Consider the following 18931-nt stretch of genomic DNA (forward strand, 5'->3'; position numbering starts at 1 on the left):
TGACATTTTCTGCCAGTAAGATCGTTAAACTCTCAGTATTGGTGATTAAGCCGTTGGATATTCATCATAGTAAGAAATGACAAAGTTAAGTCGTTTACCTGGGAACATTTTTTTTTTCAATAATGAAAAACAGTATCTGGATATACATAAGCACTGATTTATCTGGAGATCAATTAAATGCAAATATGCCAAAACTGGATTAGTTGAAATGACAGTGTTGTTAATGCAGCTCATTCGTTAAATACAGATGTAAATGCAGCTCAATTGATAAATACAGATGTTAATGCAGCTCTACTTTTTAATATAATTGTGAGTTTATTTAACAACACATACATTTGATTTGATAAACGACATTTCATATTTGTGTGATGCACTAGGAGATGTCAATGTTGACCAGGAAGGGAACGATGGTTCGTAAGAACCGAGGGTCTTTAAAACGACAATCGGTTCGGAGACAAGGGAACGGATCCATAACAAGGAAACAACAAAAAACAACATCGGAAATGCCAGAATCTCCTCGTGTCATTGCTGTCAAGCAACAGGAATTTCAATATCCCCAGTCATCGCCGACAAGGAGTGTTGCAAGCACTATTGTAGTAAGTATTTACTTTTCCAGCATTGTTTTCGTAGGAAACTATCATCAGCGCACTGTCTTCATCAGTAAAAATTTTGCAAGTACTAATCACTTATGTTATTCTTCCTTTTAATTTAACTGTGTTTTCAAATGTACGAAGTCGTAACGTTTGACACATGAAAAAAAGTGAAAAACATTTCAGTTTAATTAGTTATCAAAGGTACCAGAATTATAATATAGTACACCAAACGCGGCTGAAAGTTTACATACGATTTCAACAGATAACACATGTAGTAGGTTTACGATGTTAGACATGAAACAGTCGACCAACTAGGCCTCGATCCTGATGATTTTCATATTAAAAATTTAATGAACTGCTGATAATCTAGTTCGATTCAATTGCCAACTTTCCGCGTAAATTCTTTTTCTTGTATTTCTGAAATAGATTGAAATGGTTTCAATGTTAAATATCATTAAAATAATATGCAATTTTTTCTTTTATTCTTTTTCATGTTTGCATTTAACATTTTCATGTTTTGCTTGCATGACCAATTTTAAACGATAACAAGATTAGTTCTCGTTTCGTTCCTATAGTTTGGTATTTCAGTCTGTCATGTTTATTCTTTGACATATTTATAAAGCAATAAAATATAACATCGAAATGACTTCAAAGAGGGCAATGGTACATTTGAATTTCCCTTCAAAAGTGGCCTTTCTTTCATTTTATTCTTTTACAAAGACAGTAAACGTGTTATGTGAATGAATTATCCCATGTTCCAATTACTACACATTCTACACGATATCCATTTCTCATTTAAAAAACAAATAAATAGCATTGAAAAAAAAAATGAATGTGATGTTGAAATAGTTAACCAAGTACTTTTGCAATTAAAATGAACGAAATTGCCTTTCTGATACACATACATTTTTGCACAGACAGGTGTCCCATATGAATACTTAAAATTAAAAAAATAAACTGATGAACAGCTCGATGTTCCGATAGTTGTTCATAGTGTTGTGAACAATTGTTTGTATGCAATATAATAGATATTTGTTGGTTTTTTTCCCACCACAGAGGGCAATTTTGGGTTTCATGTTTGTTTTGTATAATTATGCATTAGTTAGTTCAATTGGTATGGCTGGATTGCAATCATATCTGAATACATTATTTTCATAGTTTCATGTAAGATGGACGGACTTTTTTTATACATTGCGCTAACATATTCGATGAGAAAACACTACTCATGTCAATTTCTCTATCTCTAAATGAATAAGGTAACTTTGTGTAAATGTGTAAATACTGATAAATCGAGTATAAATTAATTCAACCAATGATACCTGACGAGCAATGCTTTTACTCACCAAAAAGCTTAAAAGTATCCTTCAAAGGTTATGAATATTAGTTACAATCAATGTTATTTATTTGTGTAATGATCTCACAATAACAGTGATGAAAACAGATTGATTAAATTAATATTGAACGTGAACTATTTGAAATTTTTTTTTCATGTCACTAACATTAATATTTCTGATATCATTTTATTTCAATGAAACAATGTTTTATACCTATCTGATTATAAATGTATCATATTAAAGCAATGTTAAAAATAATATAAAATGTTTTTGAAGAAATATAGATCCTGAAGCAGTATATGGTTTTACATTTCATTTCTACTTTTCGTATAAATAAACAAAAAAAAGACGTGTGAACACTAAAGGCGATCCCTGTATACTACTTATTAGCTGAGTCGGTCATAAACCTTGGAGAATGCAGTTGAAAATTAAGATTCTAGTGAATAAGGCACTGAAATGAATAACTGAAATGGCGTTGCAAGGTAAATTAGATGCACAGCAAACGTGGCCTTCTTGACTAAAGGAATCCATTGATTCATATACACCACACAGCTACAAAGACGCCCAACATTTGTAACAGCTCTTATGTTGATCGGAAGAGTTTATGTAAATAAACGGCAGCTTTTTTATAACTATATACAGTTGGTATTGTGTTTGCACTTAAACTAATATAGTCTAAGAGTAATACATATAGTCATTTTCTGAAACACGTTAAACTTTATTTAATCGAATAAAACAAGTAATAACATGAATGCTAACCGATGAATTCAAATAACAGACATATCAACGCTGTTTTCGATTGTATAAATTACATTATCAGTTCAGCTAATTACATTTAATGCCAAGTTAGCTGTATTTAACGACCAACGTTAGACATCAACAGCTCTGCATTGTATGCAACAATGTCTTTTGGGAGATATTATGCATATAACATCTTTAAATGTCACATCTTCAACGTGTCCGAGTTCACTGCAATGCAACACTAATAATTGAGTACCAAAAAGTAATTGGCAGAAGTCCCTCATATGTCTTGGCCGATTGTATGTGCATTGTAATGAATCAATGTATGATTGTTTCAATATTTGCTATTTACACGTTTTTTCGTTTAGATGTGGAGTTGAAGAACACAGATGCTTGCAAAACAAGTGACATGATAATTAGTATAAACGAAAAAAAAAGATACGTTTAATATCTAAACATGTTAAAAAAAAGCAAAAATTTCAAACATTTATTTTGTCTTTTATTTGTAATGCAACGATGTCGTTCTTTCTTGTGATTAATAAACATTCCGTTGTGTAATGATAAATCAGAATATGGAAGTATTACATAACACGTTAATGGTAATACATCCGTATTCTTGGTACTTTTAAGTTGCTCGTTAATGAAGACCGGTATGATGTACTGCAACCAGTCTGTCAATTACGAACTCTCATGAAATAACTTGTTTTCGTTATATCAATAATATCCTGGTCAGTGTAATTTGGGCAATATATAACGTAATGGCTTTTTTTTGTTTTATGATACTGACTTTATCAGCAATAATAACAAACGAGAACACAAGGTGATGAAGTCAGTATCAAGAAAAAAATATGAAATCATTCTTTTGATTTTGGTAATTTTAAAAATTAGTGTCTGTTTATTTGTTTATAATAATGAACTAAAATGAATAAAATAGTGCTTTTAGTGTTTTTGGTGATTATTTTCGTGTCCGTATTTTTTTTATCACTCTGATACTCTTAAATTTTCTTTTAAAATAATCAATAGCATTCTGCAAGCAATATAACTTTAATATTGTAGTATAAAATTTCGTAGGAGTTGGAAATTAAAATAATCTCCTTTTTAATAACAACATACAATGTGTTCAGGTCTATTTAGGTCGAATAACCATACTGTTGAACACATCACGATTTTGTAAGAAAGAAACGAATTTGGGCAATTTATTGTTCATAACAGGACTTTAGTTAAAATCGGCATGGGATAAAAATGGACTAAGTAACGCTCAAATAAAGATTAGTTTTTATAATGCAGGCTTTTACTAAAATGCAGTGCAGTTGCTATATTGGGACATGTTGAGTTGTTTAAAGCAATTTTGGTGAGATATGTTTTGACTAGTCTGAATAAGTCTGAAATAGATTTAAAAACATAAAAAAATCCCCATAAATTAGGATTTCACAATTCATATTTACCATAGATTAGGAATCGGCAACAGATCTGGAACCAATCATAAATTTTAGTCTTACATATTTATTATCAAATTGTGTTTAAAGGGTTGCTAAGTTTATTGCAGGGTATACACATTGCAAATTCATATAGTTCTTATTGAAACAACACATTACAAACAACACCTAGTAATTCTATATTTTGAATAGATGGCCTACAAACGAATATATCCAATTAATTAAAAACATTCAGTTGTAGTTTCAAACTTTTAGATTTGTGGGAATTTTTGGGGTTTCTTACATTTGCGTTATATGGTTACGCTGTTACATACAGACGGTAATAAATATATTTCATCAAAAAATATATATTCAACATTTAGTTATTACAAAAAATAGTATGGTTTACCAAATGCCCATGGTACAGTCGAATTGATATCGTCATCATCAGCTAATATCTTTAATCATGCTTTTACTTAATAATTGGGAAGCAAGAAATCTAAGGATAAATTAGATTAAACGAATGCGGATTCATAATTGAGTATGATTAACAATACAGTCTAGTAATAGCAACCTAAGCATAAAGTACCAGTGTGCTCAGGTGTTAGTGGTATTATACATGCAATACTTTGCGCTTTTATCGGCCATTTCGTTTTAAATCAGATCATGACTAAATCCTCACAAAATGATTATCTCTTAAAGACTAATGGTATCTAATGGTGTTGTTGACAAGACGGAGCATGATTGAATGTATTGATAACTAAACGTACTAATTATTGACACATTTAAATTTTACTTTACGAAGAAAATCCCTGAAACAATTTGAATGCCTTTATATAGTATATATTAGTGCCTTGATTCCCAATTTACCTGGACATGAAAATGGAAACATGCATTTATGTATCATGTAAAACGAACTAATTGAATCAAAAAATTAAACGAAAACCCATATCGACCTCTTAACATATTTGAAATGATGCATTGATGACTTTTTTGCTGGTGTTTCCATAATCTTGAATAACAATTATGTCCAATTTGTTCCTACATCATGTTCGATTCAAAAAACGCAAAATAAGAAATGCAACACTTCAAATTGTTCATTTTGTTAACACAAAAAAATAGTGAAATTTCAATACACAAAATAAAGTATGCAGTTGAAAAAGGAACAGTATAATTCTAATGTCGGGCAAACATAGAATGTTATAGAATCACCGCATTCATTTATTTGTTTTTTTCAAGATTATTTTTATTTGTAAATTATTAACAAACATTGCTCACACCAGCAGGAAATATGCTTCCATAAGTTTGACCAGATCATATAAAGACGTCATTTGGTTTGCTGATAAAACAAAGACACACTTTGTTTCTATCATAGACAAAACCAACTCAATAGCGCAAGTGTATAGTTGTCAGCTTATTGATATTGTAAAATACCACCTACAAGACACAGTATGCAGCTCACGCTAAAAAAAGTTAAATTTTGTTCCAAGAAGCTGACATTTTATAATATAATTTTGCTGATAAACGGTAGGATTTTAACTGAATTATTGGTATAAACATATATGATAGATATATACGAAGATATTGTATGAGTGCCAAAGAAACAACTCTCCATCCAACCTACTGTTTGTAAAAGAAAGATTTTTTTTTGGTCAAAGTACGGTCTTCAACACGGAGTCTTGGATCACATCGAATAGCAAGCTATAAATGGCACAAACAACGACTTATGAAACACGATTCTAACGGGAAAACCAACATAATAATCTATATAATAAACGAGAACCAGAAACACTTCTAAACTACACTAACAAACGACAACTATGCAAATTAGATAATCTATTAGTCTTTGAAATTAATAATGATATACTGTCAGTTATGTTTTTTTATAGAGATAAACACATTTATTGTTTATGTACGATGTTGTCGCAAACAATACTGTTGGGGAATCTGAAATTCTAATGTGACTTTTCTTTGATTCAAGCTATTGTTGTTCATTTCAAGTAAACGGCAACAAGAAATTGCGAATTATGAAAAACTGATAAATGTTAACTTTTGCTTACACATTTATCAATATTTGACTGTTTAACGTGTATTGAAAGTTGATAAATGTCAAAATGGCAATGAGAAACGAAGAAAAGATGAACGTTTAACCCCTTTTTCATAATATTGTTCTGCTAGTTATCTTACAAATGAACCTATTAAAATGTAATCATTTGTAATAGGAACAATTAAAAACATAATGTATTAGCTTGTACAAACACGGTTAAATTACCAATCATGGATTTAATTTTCAGAAACTTGTAGTTTTTTTACTTGTGCAATTTAACGTAACACCCAATTTTGCATAATGCATTTTGTAAATTAAAAAGCTTTAGCTTTAAAGAATATACGTTATAGATTATAACGATCTTTCAATGTACAGCTCGGTAAATTGAAACAACTTTCAGCTAATTTCTTGCATATCAATTTATAAAATTAATCAAATTGACAAAGCCTGCAAAAGTAATATTTTATTTGTACAGCAAAAACATAGTATTGTTCATAAAGTCATGAACGTAATATCACAGGAAATGAACAATTTGCTTATAATGTATAAAACTTGTTTTATATGCAGAATGGCATGTCACTAAACTACATGTCAGGATTTCGTATGTGTCAAAAGTATGCCGTTGGGTTAGTATAGCCCTAAATGTAAACATATTGTTTTCTGCAACTTTATCATTTCATGATGTATTATGTAGTGCTCAACAAAAGACAGGTGTCTAGTTCTAAATTCAGCTCTGTGTATGTTTAATCCATTGAATTGATAAATAAAGGCAACAGTAGTAAACCCTTTTCGAAACTCATAAATCAATAGAAAAAAAGAGGGTTACGAACTAAAACTGAGGGAAAAGCATTAAATAACCATATTCATTTCATTTTTTTTGTTTGTTTTTTCAATTATCCTATCGTGTAAGTATTACAAAATAATGTTGTCGAGACAAAGACTAGGCATTGCATGTTCATTTAATTGTTTTAACTAGTTAAAAAAAACGATGAGCATACCCTTTTCAAACAACTTAGATATAAACATGGTATATACTTTTGACTCAGGGTTGGTTAAAAAAACAGTATACTAATGTCATTCATATAATTGTCAACAAAACAACAAACAGTAAACAAATACTCGAGCTTTATATTCTGCACACGAATGTTATTATTCTGTTCAAATAACTTTAAATGCCCTTAAAGACATCAAATTTTGTCGTTTATGCTCATTTAAGATAAAACGTTATTATTTGGTCGGCCAAACCTTTTTTTCATGATTATAGTTCTGTTATCAAGATATTATAAGACTATAATATGATAATATAATACTAAATCATAATACCTGATGTTCTGAATCTGTCGTTAGTTAATGTGGTTCATAAGTGTGTCTCGTTTCTTGTGTTTTATATAGATTATACCGTTGGTTTTCTAGTTTCAATGGTTTTACATTCATTTAGTCATTATTTTAGATCTTTCATACATTGCTGTTAACAGTAGGCTAATACTCCGCTTGGACAAAATCAAGTTATTTCAATTTTTCTTAAAGTGTCCAGTACAAAGTCAGGAAAATTACCATTGCTATATAAAAGTTCGATTCTGTGTGTGTGTTGCATTTTAATGTTGTGTTTCTGTTGTGTCGTATTTCTCCTCTTATATCTTATGTGTTTCCCTCAGTTTTATTGTGTAACCCGGGCTTGTTTTTTTCTCAATCGATTGATACATTCCGAACAGCGATATACTACTGTTGCCTTATTTGATCTATAATGGTTTTCTTTTACAAAATAGGACTTGGATGGAGAAGTGTCTCATTGACACTCATGCCACATCTTCATATGTCTTTGAAGTGTTGTTGTCTTTGTGTATGTATGATGCATGAAATATTTTGTATATTGCTGTTTTATTATAATTCAGAAACCGACTTTTGATAATAGACATTATCGACAAAAAATCGTTAGATCAACACTTCTATCGGTGAACATTTCTTTGGTTTTCAACAAAAAACAATAATACATACTAAACAGAGTGGAAATTTTCATTTCTTTTTTTCATTCCGATGGCTTTAATCTTATGAGTTTAAATTTACCTCAGAGCTGTTTGCAATATTGATGTAACATCAAAGCCATTTCATTTTTGATTAAAAAAAAGCGTGTTTTCTTTTTTTCGGTCTTCTTGTCAATTTATTAGTCTGTGGTAGAGATTTCTCAAACGGAAATGTTATAATCGATTTCAAAAATGATTCCATTTCATCTTATACATGTACTTGTGGCATGAATGAACCTCAATTGCATATAAGTGTATTGCTCATTGTCAGAAACGTTTATTGATATTCTATTTGCAAACCAAACCAAGTAGCAATAACTTAAGAACCATTTCACAAATACAATTTTGATCTAAAAATGACAGAGAGCGAAATTTGTCTTTCAAAATATAGTGCTCCCTTAAAAATTCCTTTCTTGTCTAAGCAATTTACAATTCGCAATTTCAATTGTGACTTAAAGCATGTGCAGCTTACGTTTTGTATCAATTGAAACATAACTTTCAAAAAACGAAAGAAGAACGCAATATTAGAATATAAGATGTACGCAGCATGTCAGAAGGTCTATTTCGATTACAAACCGAGGCGTAGAAATAGTCAGTAGATCTGAAATAGCCGTGATCACCTAATCAACGAAACGTCTTAAGTAGAAAATTAATTAGAGGTATAGCGGTAAAAGTTAAGACAAGTGTGAGGTTTACATTCCGGTACACCAAATACATCTAATGTTAGTCGTTTCGTTTGTATAACTAGTTACCCCAACAATCCTGCATGTTGACATATCTTCCTTTTTTAGCGGCAAGAATCCGTTTATCGGTTTGCATGGTTATAATTTACTGTTTCAATGTGCTAAACTAGCATGCTCACATTGAAATGGTGCTGTGAAGTGTCTTTATTTCCTTTAATACATATTTTGAATTGTATTATGTTCCCTTCTTAACAGGTTTGAATTTTGCAATGTTTTGTAAATTCACTTATTTTTGCCGTATTTCAAAAAACATGTCAACTTTTTATAGTTTACAGGTACAGATATTCCAAGCTAAAGAATTAACCTTGATTTTTTTTTTGGAAATTGTATATTATCATGCAAAAATATAGTACCATACACATACACCATTTGCAGGGGAGAAATATTGCTGAAAAGTATTGCCTGAAGTAGGGAGTTTTTGTTGATATCAAATTAATATGTATATTAAAAAGATATTTTCATATTGCTACATTACAAGTCATAAGCACTGTTGTCATTATTTTTTTCTGGAAATTATCCGTTAATCTAGCAACAAAGAGCACTGTTTCTTTTGCACAAAATGTCAAAAATGACAGTTATACGTCAATAAGAAACCATGAGGAAATATCTTAGAACAAGACCAGATGAGCATCAGTATTTATTTCAATCAGAAAATTTGTATTGTGACAGTTTTGCATTTTATTGCAACTGTTATAGAAAATGGACATTGACCAATTATTGTCAATAGTATTTTGATAATTACAATTTTATATACAGCAGTATTTCTTCTGGAGATGTTACTATCAGGTCTTAGGCTAAACTTTTGATGAATTTGTTTACATTGCATTTTTTGGAACTAAGGCCGTCTTCACATTGACCTAAACTCTGTGTTGTGTTAGTATAACTCACACATAAACTAAACATAATTACGTTCTCATTGATAAAACTCAATGTTTACATGTAGTGTAAATCATGTTTTTTATACATGCAGTCGATAGTCGATGTAGGCCTTGTGTAGGTTAAGTGTACATAAAAATAGGCATTCGAAACTTTAAGTTTCCAATGTATATTTAAAAAAGAAGCGATGTTTATATAAAGTTAATACTTATAACACTTATTAATAAAGTTCTTTGCAGAAATATTCGTCTAAACTTGATATACTTATTTGTTATAAAAACACTCTACGTAGCCTTATTAACCCCTTATCAAGACAGACAAGACTCATCCATCATCATTGCCGAACATATAATTCATTTGAAAAGGTCTTCCCGAATCGACTTGACGTACTCACTGACATAAATATTTGCCACTTTTCTTTACTCAAACAACAATTCACTCATAAATGCATTACTGAAAAAGAGTGAGGCAAATGTTTGTTTGTGCAGTATCTCAGGTCCGTTAAAATATAGTTAGAAAAGAAGAAAAAAAAACATAACCCTCTTCTTTTGCCAAACACTCCTTGGAGAAATTGTTTTTGTGTTATTAAAAGTCAATCCCTGAAAAATGAACTTCTTGATGTTCCCTTCAGGGAAAACTGCCATGTAACAAAAATAAGTGCTACTTACTGTTAACATAACTTCCTGATGTGTAATCTTTAAGAATTTGAATTTAAATTCTTTACAGCAAATGAAATAAAACAAACGATATTTGTCATACAGATAATCCATTACACAGATAGGTATATCAATGCATCAATTGATCATTAAGTATTATTTCAGATGAAATAAATCACAATTTACGACATCGGCTTAATTGATCACGTGGATGATTTATAAAAACCCAACAACATTGTGTTTTCAAATTCAATTCACGCCATTATGTTCTAGAAAAATTATACAAATGTTATATCATCCAGATAGTCTATTTTTGAAAAAAAATACAGAGGAAAATATCCAAACTTTTATTATATCTATTTTTTAGGAGAATTAGATCTAATATAAATACTTCAGTCAGTATTTAAGTAAAATGCAACTATCAAAAGATATAAATATAAAGTATATTTTGCTAATCAAATTCCCTGGTTTTATAAGCAATTAACAACACAGGGGGAACCTTAGCGTCATTGTTGTAGCACTAAAGGACATTGTTCACAACCAGGAATGAAATAAAATATTTAAAGTTGAAAAAAAAGAAAAGAAAAATTATGCATATTGCAGATTCCTGTTTATAAACTTCAAATGAAACAATCAGACTTATTTTCAATATACCTTTATTTATTGAGAAACTGTGACCACTAATTGAATTTAAAAGTTTGTTCACATCAATTCGATGTTGCAATTACGCAATTATGAAAAATATGGCTTGTATATCTTAATAAAAAGATGTACTTCATTCGTCCCTTAGTTTTGTAATATCTTACAACAGGTTCTTTAATGTTTCCTAATCTGTTATTTTGAATATTGATAGTATCAAATTTTTAGTATTGCTATTATTACTTTTTGAACATTTTTGAATTTAGTTTTGAATATTGATGGAGTTAAGTTTTGAATAGCAATATCATACAATAATGAATATTGATAGCTTTAGGATCTGACAAATAATATAATTAGGTTTTTATAAACGTTGATTACATTAAGTTTTTAAGATTTACAACATTATTTTTTTATTAATATAAGTAGCATCAAATTACCACACCTAATCTACGTTTAACATTCTAAATGCTCGGCTCATCGTATTTAAACGCAATCATTATACCATTTATTGTTTGCTGTGCATTGTATACAACAATGTCTTTTTGGACACACTAGGTATATGACAGTCTTCTAATTGTAACGTCTTCAACATGTTAAAGTTAGCTGCAATGTAGAAATCATAATATACTACATAACAGAAATATGCTATAGTCCTGCTTGGTGTTATGACTGATTGCATGCGTATCGTAATAAAACATAGTTTGATAACATAATTTTAATGATTTAAAAAATCTTGCACTTTTCAATGTAGATCTTTAATACGTAAACAATCTTAGAATCATCGATATGATGTATAGTATAAACAAAAACAATAATCTAGGTTATCGAAATGTCTAAATATGGTAAAATTAAGCGAAATCAAAAACGCTTGTGTTATGCCATGAGTAAGTGCTACCTTGTATTTAAGATAAACCCTATTTTATAATGATTTTTTAAGAATCCGGAAGCCTTACATAGACGTTAATGCTGATGTCTACGTTTTCTAATTACTTTTAAGTTGTTCATTAATGCAAACGATATATAATGTACTGCAGTCAGCTTTTCAATTGCAAACTCTCATGAATTCACTAGTCTCCGTTAGATAAAATTGAGAATGGAAATAGGGAGTGTGTCAAAGAGACATCAACCCGACCATAAAAAAAAACAACAGCAGAAAGTCACCAACAGGTCTTCAATGTGGCGAGAAATTCCCGCACCCAGAGGCGTCCTTCAGCTGGCTCCTAAACAAATATATGCTAGTTCAGTGATAATGAACGCCATACTAATTTCCAAATTGTACATAAGGAACTAAAATTAAAATAATACAAGAATAACAAAGGCCAGAGGCTTCCGACTTGGGACCTCTAGCCAATGTAGAAAAGTAAACGCATAACAATACACACATTTCAATTCAGTTGACGAGAAGTCTGAGTCTGATGTCAGAAGATGTAACCAAAGAAAATAAACAAAAAGACAATAATATATATATAACAACAGACTACTTGGAGCTAACTGACATGCCAGCAATATATATAAGTGATAGTCATGGCCAATGTCATTGCGGCAACATATATTAATTCGTTCAATTGTATGTTGTGTGATGTAGGGTTTTGATCTCCATTACAGGATACGATCAATGCATACAGTTGATAACATATAATTCATTTCAAACATACTGTACAAATCATTGAGCTATCTCAAACGATAATACGATTGACGAAATGTCAATTGTACAGATTAATAAGTATCTGCATTCTCATAAGCTGATATAGCTTTGTACGAATTTAGATATTATTGGAAATCAATCAATCTGTAATTCGACTTAACTGATGTGGATAAATGGTAATTCAATATGATTGAAATGTATTAAATCTATTGATAACAACCGGAGCTGGAGGTACACGTGTGATCAGGTGATAGTCGGATTACACATGCTACACCTTTTGCTGTATTTACACTTTGTATTTAAATTCCAACATTGTAATACTCTGTTCACAATCAATAGCAGTGTACTGATGCTATCCAATGTTGTTGAAAAGACGGGGTAGGATTTGATTATTGATAACTAAAAGTTCTAATTAGTGACAAATTGAAATTTACACTGTCGATGAAATTCCATGAAACGATTTGAACAAGTATAAACAAGTGTTTTAATTCTCAATTTATCTGAACATGCAAACGGAAACATGTATTCACGTATCCTGTTAAATGCATTTATTGAATCAAGAATTGAAACGACAACCCATATCAGCCCTTAAACATATTTAAAAGGATGCATTAATGACTGGTTAGCTGCTGTTTTGATAATCTGACATAACAATTATATCCAATTTGTATCTAAATTATGTTCGATGCATACTCCAAACGACCAAAGATTGCAAAACAAGAAATTCAACACTATACAATTGTTCATATTGTAAACAAAATATAAAACATTAGGTTATAAGTTTAACTAACACATATAAGTATGCACTGGAAACCGTAACAACATAACTTGAATGTCAGGCAAAAATGAATTGACATACAATCACTTCTTTCTGTAATTGTGTTATTATTATATGTACTGGTAAATAATTAAGAAAGATTCCTTACACTAGACGGAAATATGCCTTCCGTTTTGGATGCTCCGAATTGTGTTCCGCTTCAACTACAATCTCTCAACGTGGAGCTTACTGAGATCAGTAACATTATAAAGTTGTTGCGGATAAATGTGTAAACTTTTTAATTCAGTGGTGAGATTTGTAGCTGTACAATCATGCTATTTTATGTTTTTGAGCGGTAAGGAAACGGGCGTATACACTATTGTAAAATTCAAACATACAATTTACCTTGTGTAAATTTATATCAATATTTAAACACCAAATGAAACATATGTTAAATGTATGTGTTTTATATATTAACTGATAAAAAATAGTTGAATGACTCTAGCATGTCTAGTAAGTACAATTCATAACTATTTTAATAAATCTAAATGAAATATAGTTCGGAAAATATTTATATCATGCTGACCATTCTTAGATTTAAGTGACCAATTTCTCAGTTTCAAGAAAAAGGCAACGATAACAAGAAATTGTAAAATCATATGGAACTGATAGTGTCAACCTTGTTTTGCAAATTTATCAACTTGAAACTGATAAACGTGTATTTAAAGCTGAGAAATGTCAAATTTAAGTTCGAAATGTCAAAATGCCAATATAAAATGAAAAAAGATGAATGTTTTCATAATACTTTTCTGCTAGTTATCATACAAATGAACGAATTTAAATGTTATCTTTTTTTAATGATAAAATAATAACCATAGTGTGGGACTTTGCACAAACACTATCAGATTACCATTCGTGGAATTATTTTTCAGAAATTTATTGTTGAATTACCGAATTTAAAGTAAAACATAATTTTTCATAATCCATATTGCAATTTAAAAGCCTTTAGCATAAAAGATTATGAATAATATATTATCATGATATATCAATGTGTAGCTCAGTCAATCGAAACAATTATCTGCTCATTTGCTTTTGAAGCAATTACATAGCTCGCTTTTGCATTTTGCCTTGTTTCTAAAATACTTCACAGGATTTCGTTTAAAATGCACGCGTAGGAAAAAGTTTTATCTTAAGTAAGTACTGTTAATACTGTTGAACAAAGTGATACATACAAACTCTCAATCAGTGATAGTCTGCAATTCGTCCTGATCTTGATATCACCAAATGAAAACGATTGTTTCTGTTGTTGCAGAGCTTTCACCAGAATTTTGTTCACTAATGCGCATGTTTCATGGTTCTTTGTTTTTTATTAGATGGGTAGCAATTAAGATAGTATACATTTATATATGGGAACCTGCATTGTTTCTCTTTCCTTTTTGTATATAGATTAGACTGTTAGTTTTTCCATTTGAATGCTTTCATACTAGTAATGCTGGGACCCTTTATAGCTTGCTGTTCGGTGTGATCCAGACTCCGTGTTGAAAACTGTATTTAACCTATAATGGTTTAATTTCCAAATTTTGACTTCGATAGAGAGTTATCTATTCGACACTTATACCACATATGCTTATGTCAATAAACTGTAGTTGTCTTGGTGCATTACATATTTTGTATAATAATATTTTGTAGAAATACAAAAAAACATTCTTTTGATGTTATACATTATCAACAAATAATTATAAGATCAGAGCTTCAATCAGTGAACATTTCTTTTGGTTTCAAGAAACAATGATAAATATAACTCACAACAAACATTTGCAAATAATTTTATTTCATTCCGTTAGCTTTCATGCTATGAATTCAACTTTACCTCAGAAATATTGATCAAACATCAAAGTCATTTGGTTTTTGATTCCAAAGATTTTGTTGTTGTTGCTGTCTTATTGTCAATTTATTAGTCTTTTATAGAGATTTCTCAGACAGAAATGTTATAATTACGATCAAAGATGTTCAAATTCCATCTGAATGCAGTTACTATTACTGAACCGTGAGGGCATATTGCCGTATTTCTAATTGTTAGAAACTTACATTTATATACGAATAGGCTATTTGCCAATTCCGGTAATTGACCCTTTTATTAGAGATCCCTATAAAAGTTTTCTCCCTTTTGAGGGACTCTAATTTTTATATGAAGCATATATGCATTGTATTGCAACTGTTATAGAAAAGGGACATTGCATTGCATTCAGATATCGCAGATCAATTTTATTAGTTTATTGTGTTTTATTTACGTTTTTTTTTTAATTGAGTTAAGTCGACCAATTGATATTTTATCATGTATTTTTCTATTTTGTGATGTTATGCTATTATATCAGAAAAAGGGAGAAAGTTTGGATCCATTAAACGTTTAATCCCGCTGCAAATGTTTTCACCTGTCCTTAGTCAGGAATCTGATGTACATTAGTTGTCGTTTTTATTATGTAATATATATGTGTTTCTCGTCTCTCGTTTATGTATATAGATTAGACAGTTGGTTTTCCCGTTTGAATGGTTTTACACTAGTAATTTTGGGGCTCTTTATAGCTTGTTGATCGGTGTGAGCCAAGGCTCCGTGTAGAAGGCCGCACATTGACCTATAATGGTTTACTTTTTTTAAATTGTTATTTGGATGGAGAGTTGTCTCATTGGCACTCACACCACATCTTCCTATATCTATTGATCTATCATTATTTTACAATAAAAATCTAAAATACAGCAGTTTTACTTTAGGAGTTGTACTTATCAGGTTATTTGCCGAACTTTCAATTTCACCTTGCATTTTGAAAACTAATTCAGCGTGTCTAAAATAGGGGCGAAAAAAAACCGAGGAACTTTGAAACTAATAAATCAAAATAAACTAAAAAACGCGAGACAAAAAATAGAACATAATAAGCAAAATAGAAAACAACCGAATGAGCAACACGAACCGCACTCAAACTGGGGGTATGCAGGTGCTCCGAAAGGGTAGGCAGATCCTGCTTTACGTGTAGAAATGCTGCTCTGTTAATAAATGAGGCTCCATGGTAAATACAAATATGCAAAATTTGAAGCATTTTTTTTTCCATTACAATTTGTATTCATTATTCTTTAAGTTGTTACTTTATGATATGGTACAAAAATCAACCAAAAAATATATATGTATTGGCACCAGATGACTTTTAAAATATTTATATCATTGAAAAAGTTGCAAATTATCTCCCTTTGGTGAAAAAAGAACATTTGTTTGCATTAAAATTGAATTGACCTGTTTTAACTCATTGATGAACTACATTTTGTAATATGTTTTTCAAATAAACTATACTTAAACTTAGCCATTGTAAAATAGAAGCGATTTCTTTAGTTTACTTTTTTTTTTATTTCGATATTACTTTTATTTTTCCAATTAGTTCAACAGAAAAAAAAGTACCTTAATTGAAATACACGCTTCTTTCAAAAGGTATCGCCATATTTTCATTTTAGTTTTCCATTATATGTATAGAAACAAGTAAAATCACAAAAATACTGAACTCAGAGGAAAATCAATTTGGAAAGTCCATAATCACATGGCAAAATCAAAAAACAAAACGCATCAAAAACGAATGGACAAGAACTGTCATATTCCTGACTTGGTACAGGCATTTTCAAATGTAGAAAATGGTGGATTAAACCTGGTTCTAAAGCGCTAACCCTCTCACTTTAATAACAGTCTCATCAAATTCCGCTTTATTTACATGATGCGTTAAATAAACAGTCACAATTAATAAAATAGTCAAAATATGGGTACACCAGTCATCATCGTATAACAATTTTAAAAGGAATACAGTTTATTTATGGAAAAACATACCGAAATCCTATGTATCCTTAATCGTTTATTTTCTTATATGGTGTAATAAATAAAATCGGACAGGAGCTGATATATGAAATTTGTTTTTTAAACAAGATCCAGATATTTAAAGTTCAATAAGAAAAGGAAATCGTTGCTTTGCTATTGTCTTATTATATGGGTAATTGTTATTGCCGATATGCATTTTTTTCCATCTAATGAAGGAAATGGACATTGATTATGCGTTAATTTATAATCAAAATATAATATAAATCGGTTAAAGTTCTGGAGTTGTACTCATTTGGACATTGACCACCTGTTGGTAATTACGTTAATCTTGTTTTAGACCAATGTTTGCATGTACTTAGTTTAGTCATTGTCTTAATGTTGACGATATATGTTTATGAGATCATTTGTTATTTTACCAGCATTTAAAAATTTGATATACAGAATCCAGCACTCTCACGCAAATAAAAATGTATTTTTGTTTCAGGATATTCAACAATAAGATATACCTGTATTTTCACTCACTTCTATGTCTGAAATAAAGGCAACAGTCGTATACCGCTGTTCGAAATTCACAAATCGATTGAGAGAAAAAAACAACCCGGGTTTCAAACTAAAACTGAGGGAAACACATCAAATATAAGAGAAGATGTAAATAAAATGTATGCATGTTGTGTTTTCAAATCATGTATTGGACATTTATAAGATATGTAGTTACTTATTTGACAAATATAATCATAGCTTCGAATGCTCAGACAATATGATGGTCGTCTTAAATTCAAATGAACGGATTATGAAATGCATGTATCGTTATTTTGTTTATACCGGATTGGTCAGAAATATGATGAATTAAGAAGATATATATAGAAAGATATGTTGACCATGTTTACACTTCCTGGTATAAGTAATTATGGAGTCGAGACAATTCCACCAGGATAGGTTCCTTAAAAATTTGCATCTTTAAAATTAATTTACTAGTGTTGAACAAATGAAAACTACAATTGCCTTAATAAGATTGATGGTATATCTGACGAAACTTCACCAAATATATTGTAAAAGTATATTTTTAAATCCCTTTTGATAATGTTTGTGTCATTTTTATCTTTGTTTTATGTTAAAAATCAATCTTTGAAATATGAATTTCTTGATGGTTTCTCCAGGGAAAGCTACCGTGTTTCAAAGATAATTACTATCTTCTGTTGATATTTTTTCCTGATATGTGATTTTTTAGAATTTAAAATACCCCTTTTAATTCTTCAAAGCAAATGGAATACAACTAAACTATATTTGTCATAAAGATCGCCCATTTACGTAAGTGGGTAAACAAAGGCCTCTTTTGGAGATTACAAATTACTTCAAATGAAGTAAATGACAGATCCAACATTTGCAAAATTGACTACGGAGACAATTTAAAAATTAAAAATACCCGTTTTGATTTCAAATTCAATTTACATCAATCTCCAAAAGTGATACATATTGCAGATTCCGGTTAATAAAATTCAAATGAGATAATTAAGATTATTTTCAATATACCTTTCTTCATTGAGTAAATGTGTACGCTTTTTGAATTTAAAAGTTTGTTCAAATCAAACCGGTGACATCTTTGCGTAATTTAGA

The 18931-nt window shown here is 30.1% G+C and overlaps 1 protein-coding gene across 1 annotated transcript in view; it reads left to right on the plus strand.

Moving 5' to 3' along the window:
• Window positions 1-380: 380 nt before the first annotated feature.
• Window positions 381-18931, plus strand: part of LOC134697071 (transmembrane protein 272-like) — a 43230-nt gene continuing 24679 nt past the window's right edge. The window contains exon 1 of the mRNA XM_063559103.1: window positions 381-596. Within this exon, the coding sequence (XP_063415173.1) occupies window positions 381-596 (216 nt within the window). The remainder of the gene's footprint in view (window positions 597-18931) is intronic.

Source organism: Mytilus trossulus, chromosome 14, assembly GCF_036588685.1.
Source record: "Mytilus trossulus isolate FHL-02 chromosome 14, PNRI_Mtr1.1.1.hap1, whole genome shotgun sequence".
Lineage (NCBI taxonomy): Eukaryota > Metazoa > Mollusca > Bivalvia > Mytilida > Mytilidae > Mytilus > Mytilus trossulus.